Source organism: Melospiza melodia, chromosome 11, assembly GCF_035770615.1.
Source record: "Melospiza melodia melodia isolate bMelMel2 chromosome 11, bMelMel2.pri, whole genome shotgun sequence".
NCBI classification, from domain to species: domain Eukaryota; kingdom Metazoa; phylum Chordata; class Aves; order Passeriformes; family Passerellidae; genus Melospiza; species Melospiza melodia.
The window spans coordinates 4,685,289-4,701,460 of record NC_086204.1 but is presented as its reverse complement, the minus strand read 5'-3'; the positions used below and the strand labels follow the sequence as shown (position 1 = coordinate 4,701,460).

At 45.9% G+C, this 16,172-nt stretch overlaps 1 protein-coding gene across 8 annotated transcripts in view; it reads left to right on the top strand.

Moving 5' to 3' along the window:
• The window catches only part of RASAL2 (RAS protein activator like 2), a 126,773-nt gene that overhangs the window by 90,900 nt on the left and 19,701 nt on the right, over positions 1–16,172 (top strand). For all 8 annotated transcript variants that reach the window (XM_063165405.1, XM_063165399.1, XM_063165403.1 and 5 more), the window contains 5 exons: positions 7,785–7,938; positions 9,431–9,529; positions 10,257–10,811; positions 12,796–12,940; positions 15,550–15,694. In XM_063165405.1, coding sequence (XP_063021475.1) covers positions 7,785–7,938; positions 9,431–9,529; positions 10,257–10,811; positions 12,796–12,940; positions 15,550–15,694 — 1,098 coding nt within the window. The remainder of the gene's footprint in view (positions 1–7,784; positions 7,939–9,430; positions 9,530–10,256; positions 10,812–12,795; positions 12,941–15,549; positions 15,695–16,172) is intronic.

Sequence of the window (16,172 nt, the reverse complement as noted above, 5' to 3'; positions counted from 1 at the left end):
CAATGGTGCTGCCTTCTCCATCTGAAAGGCAGACCATAAAATCACAGAGATAGCAAGGCTGTGGATGTTGGAGGTCTGTTAACATCAGGAGTTACAGAAAAGCCTGCTGCTTACCAGATGTGACTAACCATCTAGATGGCCTTGCTCCTGTAGTCCACCCAGGCTGCTTTGATGCAAGTTTTCCCATAAATCTCTACTTTCAGAGTGTTGCAATGTGGCTATAATAGCAACTCAGTGAGCATAAGCTTCTTGAATAATGCCACCAGGCAATCACGTACCTGTTATTTTTACCGTTGTTTGAAAGCAGCTTTGCTTGAATTTTTGTAATGTAAAGATTTCTTTGCCATAAATAATCTGGTTGTCTTTCCTGGATACTTGCTTTTGTAGTGTCAGGGAAGCACTGTTGTTCTGGGAAAGCTAATACATATAGCTATAATTAATTCCTGCATCTTTGGTTTAAGATATGATGTAACACACAGCAAAGCTGCCTTCTCTTAAAAAGCAGACCCCCTTCCACTCCCTGCCTGTGTGGGCACAAAATTTCAACTAGACTGAAATGAAATGTGAATTTTCTTTGATGAAAATTCAAAAAAAAAATTCAGGAAATTCATGAAAGCACAAAAGCATAAAATCCAGGTACTTGATCACATGGTGCCATTATTGAACATAGAGCTGACTCTGAATTCATGAGGAGGAATTGCCTCTCTCTCACCTTCTGTTCCCCCCCATTCTGTTTGAGCCTCTCAGTCTGTAGCAGTGAGAACTTTGCTGTCCTGCCCTGGTGAGTCAGCCCTTTCCCATTTCAGGCAGGTGATTCTGGGTGATGTCATGGTGTTGCACAGGTTTTCAGGGCCAGGATGAGTGATAGCATCTCCCTTTTCTTGCTCTGACAAACACAAGAGCCCTGCCTTCAAAGAAAGTATTATACAGCTTTATAAATGAAAACCCTGCATGGATTAGAAGGAAATAGAGGCTGCTGTCACACTGCCTTTTCATGCTTTTGGGGTGTTTGGGACCTGTCAAGAAAGTGGAGATTTTACAGATAAATACCTCTAAAATTCTGGACTAAGGAAGATTGGTTATCCTGGTGCACATCAAGATGTGGGATACTGTAACATTGCATGCCATGCTGGATGATGACAGAGGATGGATGCTGTCTGTTCAGAGCTGATTTAAAACAGAAGGGAGTCAGGAATGCTGTCGGGAGCAGGGATGGAGATGAGTTGCAGATTTTTTTGTAATCAGATTTTCTGTTTCAGCAGAAAGCAATTGGCCAATGTACCTTTTCTGGTTTTTAACTTTATTTCAGTGTGTCTGGGTTAGTGGGTAGAGAGAGGAGAGAGTTCTGGTGCCCCTCTAGAAACATGGATCAGCATCCAGGTGTCCTGTAGGAATAAATCCATAACCTCTCAGTCTGTAATTCACATCCCTCCTGTTTCTCAGGCTCAGGTTGTTTGCTGGTGGTTTTTTGTACTTGAATATGTTGTCTTTACAAGCCACTGCTGTGGCAGGACTAGGCTGTGCTCCTTTGTGAGCCAGGGCAGGTGGGAATGAGGCTCTTTAATGTGTGGCCAGCGCAGCATCTCACCAGGTTGCCAGCAGCTCTCACCATGAGGGGACCTGGCACCGTGTCACTGTGGCATCTTTCACAGCTTTTCCAGCCTGTTTCCTCCTGCTTCCTTTGGGCTTTTCAACTCACACATTCATCTGTAATGCTTTCTCAGTGTCCATAATATATAAAACATGTAAAAAAGGCATGAGAAAAGACTTAAGGAAAATTTTGTTTGAAAGGAGAGGCCAAATGAATATTTCCAGTTTGTGGGCAGGAATTTGAGGGTATCTCCAAGAGGACCAGCAGTTCTGTTTACAGAGAGGGAGCAAAGATGATTGTGACTGGCTGCATATGGTCTCAGTGACTGCAGCAAAGCTCTGCAGACAGCTGGGAGGGCTTTGCCCTGTTGGGATTTACTGCCACGTGGGAATCCTCCTGCTTTGCTAAAAGTCATTTCTGACATTATGAGCCAGAGGCAGCGGGGCTGGGAATGGGCTCCGGCGGGGCACAGGGAAGCAGGTAGCCATGGCTCTGGGCTTCATGGTCAAAAGGTACCACTCCTCCAGCCACAGCTTCTTCTACTTTGGGTGAGTTCCTGTTCCTCCCTCCTTGCCTCTTTGCAGTGAGAAAATAGCAGGGCTCCTGTAAATGATAGAAGCAAAACCTGCCGTGTTTTTCAGGTTCGCTCTAATTTAACGCCGGTTTTTGAAAAAAAGGGTGGGGGATTTTCTCCCTGATTTAGCTGTCAGGATGGAAATCTGTGTTACACAATGCCTTATTAAGGCTTGACTCACTCCCAGCTTGCATTCATTCAGCATATCTGTAGCTATCAGCACTCTGGAGTGTGGGGAGAGGAGAGGGAGGAGTGGTTTGTTTCTGGAGGGACGCCTCACTCCTGCTTTGGTGAACTTACTTCTTTCAGCAATTGTTTGGTTTTTCACTGAAAACTTAACGAGATCCCAGCATTTGTCACAGACCTTCCTCTTAATGCTGGGCTACTCTCTCCCACCTGCAAGCTCACTTGACCCCTTTATAAATAGATATTTTCTAATGGCTGATGCTTCTCTGCAAAGGCTCCTCCATGGAGCATTCACCTTGAGTTTAGCAGGGAAATGAAACTGCATCAATTAAGCATTTCTGGTCCATCAAAACAAACCAATTGGAAACGTTAATAGCAGAGACCAGAGGAGAGAGGAGAACTCTCCTGCTGTGAAATTCAGCAGCCTGCTTGGCTGAGCCCTGAGAGGTGTCTGTTAGACAAGCTGTGATCTGCAGGGAGAGCAGGCAGGCAGGGAAGGGCTTTGCAAATCCAGGATTCAAACAATGAGGCTTTGGGTAGGACCTTGCCAGAAAGGACCAGAATCTCAGTGGAAGACTAGAACAATATACTCAGAAAAACCCAGCATTTAATCACATCTGAGTGTAACTTGCAGATAAATAAGTTACCCTAAGTTTCTGATTTTTCAAAAAAGCCCAGAAATTAATAATAAAACTGGTTAGACTTGTAGAATTGTTGACCAGGTAATAGGATGTTCAGATAATTGGCAGTTGGAAAATGAAGAGAGGGGTGTGGTGCCTACAAAATGAGCATTTGGACAGGGAAAATCCTGGTGCTGCAGCACGGGCAGAGCCGGTGAATTGCAGGGGATGCTGGAGACGGTAGGGTCCCGTTCCACGGGCTGGGAGCTGGGAGAACAGCAGAAAATTCTCTGCATTACAGTCCAGGCTCTCCCCTGTGACTTTGCAGAGTGCCTGAGTACTGAATTCGACTTTCTGCTCTTGGGGAGTGCCTCCCAGCACGTGGGGATTGCTGGAATTATTTGAAGCATGCAGACGAGCAGCTTGGTGTAAGGCAGTTTGGAGACTTGGCTGTAGCTGGGTGCTTGGGCTGAGCTCTTTCCTTTCACACCAGTTTGGTAAAGGAAAGTTCATTTTTAAACTTTTTTTTTCTTCCAAATCTTTTGGATTATTGATGTCCACAGACTTGTTTTACAAGTAACATAGAGCTCTCCCTGGTAAGCTTGGTAATTGGAAGTCTTTTGTGCCTTGTAGGTTGGCTTTTAAATAGGTCAAAATCAGCAGGAGATCTTCATAACCAGAGCAATTAGGATTTTAACCCTTTATTCTACGTGCCTTACAGACAGTAGAATATAATAGAGCTTTGCTAATAGGCTGCTGTGTGCCATGGGCAGCCACTGAAAGCCAGAGGTTTCCAGTTCCCGGCTTACAACCGAGATTTTCCTGTCATGGAAAATTACTGAATTATGGTGTGCAAGGAGAAAGGGTCAGCTTGGGGCTGGGCCAGCAAGATGGGGTGGTTGGAGAGCTCTTTCTCAGTGGCAGTTGCATGCTGCTGCCAGGTCAGTGGTTTAGGGCATTGTCTGGGCTCTGATTTACAAGGAAGTGATGCAGCTCTGAAGACCAGTGCTCCAAAACATGTGAAAAGAGGTGAGAAGTTTAAAATGCTCCCTGACATGCTCCTCCTCTGTCTGTTTTTCCTATGGGAAAGAATTTATGGAGAATTTATAAGAATTATTTGGTGCCTTGATAACTGTTTGAACTCCCATGTAGTTCCTTTGCAATCTCTGTTGTTTACAGACATAGATAGGAAAAGCAACAGGATGAAAAGTTGATCATGGGAGGTTAGTTGTAATTTAAAACAGGATTTGTGTTGTTAATGGAGCTGTTTAACAGAAACAGATTTGTACAAACAACCCTTCCCCCACTTTTTGCATGTGTGATCTTCCTGTTTACAGTAATCTGCTTCCCTGGGATTACCTCTCTGCTGACAGAGTCTGAGCAATGCTCATTTTCCCAGTAGCTTCCTACCTAATACAGGAAGGACCCTGTTAATCCAGCCCCTTTGCTGGACACTGGGACATGAATTAGTGGCATCTATGGCAAAAGGAAGCCAGCAAGCAATTTTCTTTCCCTTTTACAGATTCAGCATATCAGATGAGGCTTTAAAGCAGCAGAGAAGTATTTCTGTATAATTATTGCCTGTATTGATTGGGATGCTGCTGATATAGGCACAAGTCAAAGATTTGCTTTGCAGATCTATCAATAGATGAAATCTATACTGTGGTGCTCACAAATGCATGCACTTGTGTTTGTAAATGCATGTGGTCGCATCTAACCAACAGCTTTAGGATGTTCTGATGTTTGTGGAAGATAAAGTGCCAGTTCTAAGCCACTTCATCCATTTATTGAGCTGTTTTAAATATGGTAACTTCAAAGGATTGCTGGAACAGACTGACATTTGTCTGCCACAGGACCCTGAGTCAACAAAACCAGCAGTGCTCCAGCTGCTCTGCAGCAACCCCCAGTGCTCACAGCCCACTGGTCAGAAGAGCAGTGGAGCAGCAGAGATGCTCCTGAAAGGTGTGACTTGCAAGATGGGATGTGCAGGCTTGGAGTGCATCTGCTGTGTGTACCTGCCTTGCCCCTGCCCTGTTCCCAGAGGCTGTTTGGAGGCTTTCCTGGAAGATTCCTTGCTCTCTCACGTTGCCTTTAATGTCTGGATCTCATCAAAGCTGCAGGAAAGGACAAGGAGGAACTTCTGTGTCTGGGAAGGTCACCTTAGCCACGCCTGCAGAGCTGCCTCTGCTGGCTGCCAGCCCCCCCTAATCTCCTTAGGGGATGCTGTGCCTTGGCAACCCAGGAGCAGGCAGGGGCCTCTCCTGGCACTGTGGGGAGGGAGCAGAGCTGACAAGGAGGGAGCTTTCCTCACTGTACCTCTGGCTGCTCTCCTGCTCCCAGCCTATCTGCCTGGCACAGTGTTCCTCTGAAATCTGTAACCTGAGGCTTGAGGAAGAGCTCCTGTTGGATTTGTTTGTGCCTTTCTTCCTCTCTGGGCAGGATTTGTTGTGTGAGATGTGGCAGGAGCAGGAGGTTTGGAGGGAAGGAAGGGCTGTGGCATGAGGCACCGCTATGATCTGGAGATGCTCTGCTAAGTGGCTCTACAGTTGTTTTGTGTAGGTCTGCTTGCCTTGTCTTGCTCCAAGTGCAGCCTCTGCTTAACTAGAAATTGCTACATATCTTTTTTTTTCATTTTTTCCCCCCTCCTTTCTTTGGTAATTATTTCTCTTTCCCTCCTCTTCCCCCTCTTTGTGCTCACTCCATGCTTTCCTTCACTGACCAGGCGCTGGCTGCAGGCTCCCAGGACTTTGTAAGGACAGGAATTGCTCAGTTTGAGGCAGGGACAGAAGCCAAGTGACCTCAGCAGTGCTTTCTTGAGAGGAAAAATTAGAGAGGATTTTGCAGAGATGACATTAGAGTGGTGTATTGTGGTGTGTTTATTTTAGACTTGCCCAACCTTAACTGCAGCAAGTGCTCAATTATACATGGCTGAGGTTTGGGTTTGCCTTGGTTCAGCTGCTGCTGGAACCTGTTAGAACAAAGCACAGCACAGCCAGGGCTGCTGTTTGCATCTGAAATCTGGCTTTGGAATATTCCTCCCATCAAAGGGTTTTGCTGCCTGCACTTAGGTCATTCAGAGTATGAAATGGGAACAAAGTTCTCCCTCACTGTTTAAAAAATCTTATTGTGTGTGAATCTGCTCCAATACCTGCAGCATTTCATTCCATACAAAAGAGCAGCTGGGTGAGCTCTGCTTGTTGCATTGCCTGGATCCTTTGTGGTACCCAAGGTTTTGTTAGGATGCCTTTTCCAAATGTTTGGGGTTTTTTGCCTCTGAGTTCCCCTATAGAATTGCTCGCAGGTGGGAGGAGTTTGATTTTGCTAAGGATAAAGAATGTGAGGAACTTTTTTTTGTATATGTGAGAGAAGTGAAGAGAAACTAATTACTTTTCAAAATTAGGGAAGCTGTTGGAGGTAGCTGTGCTTTTCTTTCCTCTATAAATAACATTTTTTAACAATTTCCATTTGATACTGGGGACTGAATCAAAGACGAAACACTGTGAGGATGAACACAGGAGCTCTGTTTCTCTGAGTGATGTGCTGAGAGCTGATGCTCTCTGCTTCCACATCTGTTCCTTGTGCCCAGTCACACTTGCTGGATGGGCAGCCCCATTTCTGGAGTCGCCTTCAGGGATCACTGAGCACAGGGACTTCAGTATCTTATCAAAAGCTAGACCTGCCAGGCCAGCAGCTCCTTCTCTGCTAAGCTGGGACTCTGTGCCCCCCTCCTTGCTGCTCAGCTGTGAAGGACTTGACTGAATTCCTGCCACAGGAAAAATAAGATGTGTCTGGATGTGATGTTTACCTTGAGCTGCAAGCTGTGCCTCAGGTGTTCTGTGACTCTTGCAGAAGCCTCTAGGGCAGGTTGGAGGCAGAAGGAGAAGCCACATCACCTCTGAACTGGGCATGTTTTGACAGCAGAGCTCCCCACTATGCACAAATTGCATTAAATCATGTTGGGAGAGTACAGAAAGGGTTAAAGGCACATTTGATAATGTCACTGTTGATTGTCAAAAGCTGTGGCATAGTGGAGGGAGGGAATTGCCTTTGAGAAGTGTTCAAGAACTGGTGGGGATAAACAGAAAACTGCCTTGATAAAAAAGTGCTGTGAATGTGGGAGATTTCAGCTGTGGTGGAGCTCAGGGATTTACAGGACAATCAGCTGGAAAGGAGAAGCAGTAAGTGTTAGTGAGAAGTTAAAGAGAAAGAAAGTATCAAAAAATTGGAAATTCAAGCTGGAAGAAGCAGCTGAAAAGGAAAATGCAAAATGACTGATTTGAGCAATCATGGAGTGGGATGGAATTTGTGTGTTTTGTGTATTTGTATATTAAGTGTAAAGGCTTTGAATGTGAAAAATCAAGTATATTGTGAAGGGTCATCTACTCTAATGAATAATCCTCATTCTGCATTGGTTACAGATTTTAGGGATCCATGTGCTCTTTGCTGCTAATACACAACATCTGTCTACTAATCTAGCTAGTAACAAGTATTTTCATTATTACATCCAAAGCTACCTATAAGGGCTTTTTAAAAATTTCAGCAGTTAAGTTCTGAATTTTTTGCTGCTGTTCTTTCACTGACAGCTTGGCAGCTATAATTTCTAGGTCAGTGGGAATGAACTTCCTAGGCTGGATATTGCCTTGGGAGTCTGGAGTTGCTGGCCTAATGTTATTTTCATAAGGTTTGCAGACTAATTGTGGAAGTTGCTCTGAATAAGCACCGAGACAAGCTGCAGCTTTGTCTGGCATCTTGCCAGCTCTTTTTGGTAACTGTGAGGAAAACCAAGACATTTCCTTTCCTCCTTGTCCTCCAGACCACGTGAGCTGCCCAAGCTGAAGGAGTCCCGTTCCCATGAGTCTTTACTGAACCAAGCCAGCACCATAGAGACTCTGGACTTTGCAGCAGAAGAAGCAGTCTTTGTCAAACCACTTCACAACAGCATCCTTGGACGAGACTTCTGCTTTGAGGTAGGGACAGGCTCCAACACAGGCAGCTGCCATCCCCCTGAACCCTTGGGGAATGCTGCTCCAGGACTGGGGACTGGGAAACAGAGCAGCAGCCACTGCCAGGCTGAGGTTTGGGTGGGAGCTGTTGAGCCTCCATGTGACTTTTGAAGTCCTTGAGGCTAATGGCATCAGTCACTGAAACAGAGAGAAGTCTTTTTCTAATTGAAAAATCTCTTGAGTTTGATAAGTATTTGTAGTGTGCATGCAAATGTATGATTGATACATACAGAACAATGGATATGCAATAGTGTGTACATTAGCTGTGTGTTCACCCCTCCAAATTCACCTAAAATTGAATTTAGAAAATTGACTGTACCCAAGAAAGGAGTTTTCCAGTCAGAGCCCCATTCCATTAGCTCAGTGCCTTCAAGTTGCCAGAGGAGAAGCCTCAGTGGCTGTGGACGTGTCCATGGCTCCATGAAGCAGGAGCCAAAGCTCCCTTGGCTGTTTCAGCAGAGGCTGCAGGCTGTGTGAGCTCAGTCCTGCCATCACAGCTCCAGCAGTGCAGCCCTGTGTGTCTGCATGCAGCTGAGGCCACACCACCTGTTGTGGCAGGGGCAGGTCACTCTGCCTTCAGCAGGATTAGTCAGGTGTGTCTGAACTTCTGGAACAAAGATCTGTTTACAACCTGGAGAATTCTGGCAGTAAATCAGCATATCAGGCTCTGGTCCCTCACGATGCATCCAGGAACTGTTCCTGTTTGCTTCAGCCTCATTCTTCTGGCTGGAAACACTTTGCAGTTTGCTTGGGCTTGGGGAGTTGGGTGGAAAACACTGGCAGCAGCTTAGCTCTGAGGCTGTTGCCTCAAACTGCTTTGTAATTGTGAGCACAAATGAATGGAAAGAGTAAATGAGGCTTGTCAGGCCACGTAAGAGGGGAAGGAACGAGGCGGTTCCCTGGTGTGGGAAAGCAGAGCTGTCAGGGCTGGAGCAGAGCACAGCTCCCTCAGTTTGTTTACGCTGCTGCTGCCTATATGGACCCCTGGAAATATTTTGTATTTACTGAAGTCATTATGGCCAGTGGGTTTTGCCTTATGCTAATGCATTGTCAGTTCTGTCTTTACACTGTTGGTAACCAGATCCTGTGCCCCTGGGCCTTCACAGGGAAATCAGCAAGCTTTAATAGCCACAGATCAATTAACAACTCTTTAAAAAAAGAAAGATTAACTGGCTGATTAAAGCTTTGTTTAAAAGTCTTTAATAGGAGCCTCTGGTGCTCTTAATTTTATATAAATTCTTTAGTTTCTCTACTTTTATAGAACCTCAAACTTCTTTTACTCTCTGCATTTTGTGGGCCTTTTATCCTCTCTGCCTCCTAGGCCGCTGTATTTTTGCCTCCCTTTTTCATATTTACTTTGTTACTCAAACGTTGTTTATCTTCCTCCTTGCTTTTTGCAGCCTATTCCATGTCTCCTAGGCTTGCCTGAGCTCAGTCTGTCATTTATTCATTGCAGGTAACCTACTCCAAGGGCAGTAAATGCTTCAGTTGTTCCTCTGCAGCAGAGAGGGACTGGTGGATGGAAAACATACGCAGACTATCGCAGCCGATGAAGGTAATGGGAGCTGCAGAAATGAGATTAGTGGGGGAATGGAGGTGGGATGATTGGATTTTAGTCCAGTGTACCAGGGCTTCCCACAGATGCATCCTCAATTAATTTAGTCTGGGGAGCTGTCTGCTCATCCATGTGTCTAAAGCTGCCCTGTGCTATTCCAGGAGTGCAGCAGGGCAGACCTTTAATGAGTAAACACACACCAGCCTGTTCCTGATCCCTGCCCAGTGCCAGCCTGGGATGCAGGCTGGATTCCTGAGGCCATGCACCTGGGAAAGATGGGACATGCCTTCATAAGGGTCATGTTTTAATCTAGGAACCCAAAAAACCCAACATTAAACCAATTGGAGCTGGAGTGAGACAGGGAACCAAGTTATAGATCAGCTGGAAATGTCTGATAAGTCACTCCATAGCTGCAATCCTACCTCCCAGGGACAGACTAACAGTGCTCTGGGAGTGTTTGTTTTCTAAAGCATTTCAAATACAGCTTTTGAAGAAGAAAAATATTCCAACATTCTTGACATACAAAAGACAGCCCTTTGCCTGTGTTTTAGAAAATGTCCATTTTTCTAGAGATTCCAATTCTCTCTGGATCAGCCTGTCTGATTCTGAATTCTCACTCTGTCCTTGCCTCAGACAGAAAAGGCAGCACCTTTGCTGCTGCTTCAGAAGATGAAATATTCAACTTTTAGGGGTTTGGAATCAGAACTGATCTCTCTCTCCTGCACAGGACAATTGCCGTCGAGCTGAAAACGTGCTTCGCCTCTGGATCATAGAGGCCAAGGACCTGACCCCTAAGAAGAAATACTTCTGTGAGCTGTGCCTTGATGACACCCTCTTTGCCCGCACCACCAGCAAAGCAAAAGCAGACAACATTTTCTGGGGGGAGCACTTTGAGTTCTACAGCCTCCCACACATTCAGAGCATCACTGTTCACATCTACAAGGACGTGGAGAAGAAGAAGAAAAAGGACAAGAACAATTACGTAGGGCTGGTCAACATCCCCACGGCCAGCGTGAGCGGCCGGCAGTTTGTGGAGAAATGGTACCCAGTGAGCACCCCCACAGCCAGCAAGGGCAAGGCAGGGGGGCCCTCCATCCGCATCAAATCCCGCTACCAGACCATCACCATCCTGCCCATGGAGCAGTACAAGGAGTTTGGGGAGTATGTCACCAGCAACTACGCCCTGCTGTGCTCCGTGCTGGAACCCGTCATCAGCGTCAAGAACAAGGAGGAGATGGCTTCTGCCTTGGTGCACATCCTTCAGAGCACTGGGAGAGCCAAGGTAAGCACAGGTGGCTCCTGAACCTCAGAGAAAGGGAAAACACAATTCACATCACTTGCTGTGCCTGTGTTGTGCCAAAGTAGAATGCAATGTGGAGATTGTTTATCCAAAGTGAGGATGTTTTGTTTCCTTGGCCAGTCAGGGCCAAGTGTGTGTGTGTGTGTTGGGACTGTTGGGTGACTGTCACGAGATTCTGTGCAGTGTGTGCAGAGTGAGTGCTTGGCAGATTCAGTTTAGATGGAATGTATATAGTATAGTATAATAAAGTAATTAATTAGCCTTCTGATATCCATGGAGTCCTACTCATCATTCTCTCCCCTTCATCAAAGTCACCTTTGATTTACAATGGGTGTTGTGTATGAAGTGTAAGCAGGAAGGCTCTGTAACTTGGTGTTATTCTGAAAATCAGCACCTACCTTTGAGTGTTCCCTTGCATTTCTAAAATCAGGATGTAGGTTAAGAGAGGAGTGAACAGGAGGTTGGTAAACTGGAGAAGTGCTTCTATAAATAAGCCTGGGCTACAATGAGCAGTGGGTGCTGGTGCTGAGTCAGCAGATCAATGCAGCATCGATTTGGTCAGTGTTTGAGCAGCCATTTGGGGGATTTGTGCTGACTTAATGGTGGTCCCACCTGTCCCAAGGATGCTCTTAGGACCTCTGGATGCACACTGGTTCCTTCAGATGGGTTGTGGGAAAGTGTCCTGCAGGTCATGGGAAGTTCTGGAAGCATTAGCCTGTATTGATCTCTCTGGCTGCTGCTGCTGTGTGAGTAGGGCCACACTGGAGGCACCTTCTGCCAGTGAATCCAGCTAGAGCAAACAAAGCACAAATCAGAGGGATAGAGATGGAGAAGGATGGCTGCAGACAACACCCAAGGGACAGCCTCACCTAACTATTCCAGAAAAGGTGCTTTTCTTCCTAGCCCTTGAAAACTGGTGTTCTGTGACACTGTGTGTGACAGGAACATGTTCCTCAAGTGATCTGATGAGGGAAGCTGGTAGCTAAGATTGTGTTGAAACCCTGCTGGAAAACAGGCTCTGGACTGCTGCAGTGCCTGCTGCAACAAGTTGATAAATTAGTGTTAAAACTTTGCATTCCTGTTGTGGGAAGTTCTGAACCTCTATTTATGGGAGGCACAGGTGGCTCAGGCTGCCATAAAGCTCCTTAGAGGGTGTTTCCAGCTCATACTTCTGCTGATGGGGATGCAGCTGGATGTTCTCAGTTTGTGCCAGGTGAAAAGAATTTTTGTGGGTTTTGTTGAAAAGAAACAACTATAATGGACTGAAATCCAAGAGTGCTAAATGCTGTTTACTCCCATAAAGTTACCACTTGAGGAAATAAGTATTACTGTAGAATTAGACCCTATATCAAGAGATTATTCTCTGTATCAAGGCTTGCTGACAGTTCCTGCCTGGACAATCTAAAACAGTTCAAGTTAAGCCATGTAGATAACCAGCAATTTGAATGTTAACTTTTATTTTTCCAAATCCTAAAGCAGTCTTGGTTTGCGAATTTAATTTGTTAAGCCATTCTTCTTATTCAAATATCATCAAGCTGTAATAACTTGTGTGTCACTTCTAATTTGGATTTTTAAATCCATGTTTCTATGGAATGTTGCTTATAAAGATAAGGATTAATATAATAGCACAGTTTCTGTCAGCAGACAAAGCCTCTGATAAACAAGCTGCTGAGAGGTTCTGTTCTGGAGCTGAACTGAAACACAAGCTTGGCTGTACAGGTTTTTTTTAGAGACTTTTGCTTCATCCTTTATAATTTGTGATCTATATCATTCTACAAATATAATAAACCCAAGAGGAGACCTGGCTATTTCCATGGTCTGTACTTCATGTGGCAGCTGCACCCCTTGTCTCAGGCTGAGAAATCATTTATTATCCTGAAATATCCTTCCTTCTTGGCTTCTGCAGTTAGCCTGGCACAACTGAGCAGGTTCAAATCACCTTTGCCATTTGACCTTTTTCCCTCAGGACTTCTTGACAGACTTGGTGATGGCTGAGGTAGATCGTTGTGCAGAACACGATGTCTTGATCTTCAGGGAGAACACGCTTGCTACCAAAGCTATTGAGGAATACCTCAAGCTGGTAGGACAGAAGTACCTCCAGGATGCACTGGGTAAGAAACCCCCTGTTTGCACAGCAAGGGCTGACCCTGAGCTGTGGCTGCAGCTGGGAATGTGGGATGGGAAGGAGCAGCCTCAGCCTGAGTGTCCCATACACAGACAGCACACTGTCCTGCTCTCCGTGCCCTTCCTCCATGTGGAGAAGGTGCTCTTTGGTGCCTGCAGGAGAAGCACCCATGCAAGGCAAGATTTGATGTAGCTGAGTCCCTCTTCAAGTTTGTGTTGCCATCTTCTGTTTTTCTGGGTAACTTTGTTTTGTGTCTCTGGTGTGCTAAATAGGTATAACACTGCAACTTCTTTGTGAGCAATGGTGCTTGTTCTGTCTGATATAGGCTTGAAAGAGGGGTTTTGACACATAGTCCTTGGAGAAACAAGGCCAGGGAGTGAGGCTGCAAGGCTGCTGAGCATCCCAGGACAGGAGATCAGGATGCATCCTGTCTGGGAAGCCTCTTGCCCGTGTTTATCCCTGCTCTTTATTCACTGACTCATTAAAACTCCTTGGCCATCCTGGCATCTCCCGCTCCATCCTCCCCACAGGGTCCTCATGCCCACTGTTACATGCCAGGGTGGACTCTGATAATTTTGTTATTGTCCTCCCTCCACCAAGAAGTTCTGCTCTAGTCATAACCCAGTGCCTGGGGAATTCCTGGCCACCCAAAGTCAGCAGCAAAGGGCACCAAACCCAGCTGGCTGCCTCACACAGCCTCACCACAGTCAGATTTCAGCAGCTCCACACAAATCTTCCTTCTCCACAGTTGCACAATGAGCCACCCACCCCCTGTTGTTTCTGGGATGAAGAAAGCTTTGGAAGTTGATACAAGAGAAACAAGATCAGGCCAAAGCCAAGTCCCAAACCACATCCTTTCTCAAAAAGGGGAAAAAAAGCCAAGCTGCTTGCTTTCCCAGCAGTCTCGCTTGTCCTCAGCAATCCCAGACTCTGGCAGGGCATCAAGGAGATAGCTGGCTAAATTAGTGCTCCAAAGGTCACTGCAGTCACTGGGATTGCATCCAGTTTGGCCATTTCTGGAGTGTAATGAGCCTGTTCTGGTAGTCTTATTCTCCTGGGTGCGACCACTGAGTGTAAGTCACAGTTGTGGGCTCTCACCTGGTACAGAGAAACGAGCAGCCTGCTGCTTTGTGCTGTGCTTCCCAGCAGGCTGAACATCAGCTGGGGGACCACTCCATTACAGCTGACTGCAAGCTCCTTAATGTGCAGTAATTGCATAAAATATTCTAACATTAATGACTGCTAATACATCATTTAGCACTGAGTGATAAGATGGTAAATCACAGGCAGGAGAGATGGAAAATGCCCCCAAGGCTGTCCAGCTTGTCTGCAGCTCAGGGCAACTTTGCTCATGACAATATCCCCATCTAATTCTTTGTCAGGTTTTAAATGTCATTTTACTCAGCTGCCCTGTTCTTTGAAAGGATTAATGGCACTGTGGTTGGTGTTAGCAATGTAACATGTCTGGAAGGGAATCTTATATCTGATTATAGCAGGGTCTTTTGGGCCACAAAGAATAAGTTTCAAATATATTTAAGGATAAAATAATATTATCAGTAAACAAGAGTTAAAACAGAATTGGCTCAATTAAAGTGATGCCAGCAGTTTTGCAAGTAGGAGATTTAGATGCCCTCAGCAAAAATTAAGAAAATGTGGTGCCTGCTTGGCTTGCAACAACACCAAGCTGAGATTTGGGAAGGGGCTGAGAGGTGTTCAAGGGGTTTTAGGAAAGCAAAGGCTAAAAACAAACCCCTTTTCCACAAATAAGCCTTGTGTTAACTCAGAGCCAGTGAGATCATCTGAGGAGATGAACTTGAAAGACATTGAATCATTAAACCAGTGAATAAAGGATTTTTCCTAGTGAACACCCAACAGCTTAAAAATCACTTGGAATGCCTGCATACAGAGGAGGGAAAGCACTGAGTAGCTCATTCCAGTCTGTCAGACTAAGGCAGCTTCATGTGGTTTGTATGTGAGCAGTTTCTGTTGTGATGCTGAAAGGGAAGGGTGACAGAAATGCCAAGGAGCTCGAAAGATGCAGGCCATAAAAACACTGTAAGGTGTTGATCTAAGAGGTTGACAAATTAGCAGCATCTAGCTAGGGCTTGGGTATTACTCTTATTCAAGAGCAAGGTGACACTTTTTAAAATTTAAAAAAAAGGGCAGATTTAGCAATAATATAAATAAATATCATTGCCAGAGCATTTTCTGGGGAAATTATGAAGACATATAGCACACAGCTTCATTGCTAGGACTGTGGATAATTCAGTTGGTAACACTGAATACCAAGTCAAATCCTCCTCTCTAGGCCATAAGGGAAGTGCCTGCTGGGTTGCTAAGCAGAGCCATCCTGTTTTTGCACCTGTGCTTGGGGACACAAGGGCACAGGAGGCTGCAGCATCAGAGCCCAGGCTGTGCTCTGCTGGGGAAGGGCTGGGAGGAGTTGTGTCCCCAACAGCTGGTGTCTGGAGGCTGAGCTGCAGACACCCAGAGCAGGACAGGCAGTTGCCAGGGAAAGACATAAGCAGGATTTAAAGGTGTGTCAAGTAGGCTTTTCTTGTAACTACCCTGGTTCCTTCTCTTCCCTTCTTCCAGGGGAGTTTATCAAGGCTGTGTATGAGTCAGATGAAAACTGTGAAGCAGATCCCAGCAGGTGCTCACAGAGTGAATTAGCAGATCATCAGTGCAACCTGAAAATGTGTTGTGAGCTGGTCTTCTGCAAGATTATCAATTCTTACTGGTAAGGCCCCTTCCTTCCCTCCCTTTGTCCCTGTTTGCTCTGGGGTGCCTGTTCCTCCTCTGAGGGTGAGGGAGCAGCAGTGGGACAGGGAAGGAGCACAGCCCCTTCCATCCTCCCAGGCTGCCTTTGTGCCCTCTCCTCACTGCCTTCCTGCCTGTAACTCCAGATTGCAGGTGAACCTGTGCCCAGACTGAGGGGTCCAACCCACAAACCACACCTCCTCAAATCCCTGCCAAGGGAACACATGCTGAGAGTGACTGGATAAGGAGGGAATAAAGTCACGAGATAATAGCTTAGCTTGGACTTGGCATAAAAAGCTGATGTGTACAGAAGACTTTTAGACCCTTCAGATGTGTGGAATTGAACAGGAACTCACAGAGAGGAAGCACTGGCAGGGAGAGTTCTATTAATCTCTGTTTCTGAGTAGCAATGGAGGAAGAGGGGCCTTTGCTTTGGCACGAAGCAAAGGCATAATATT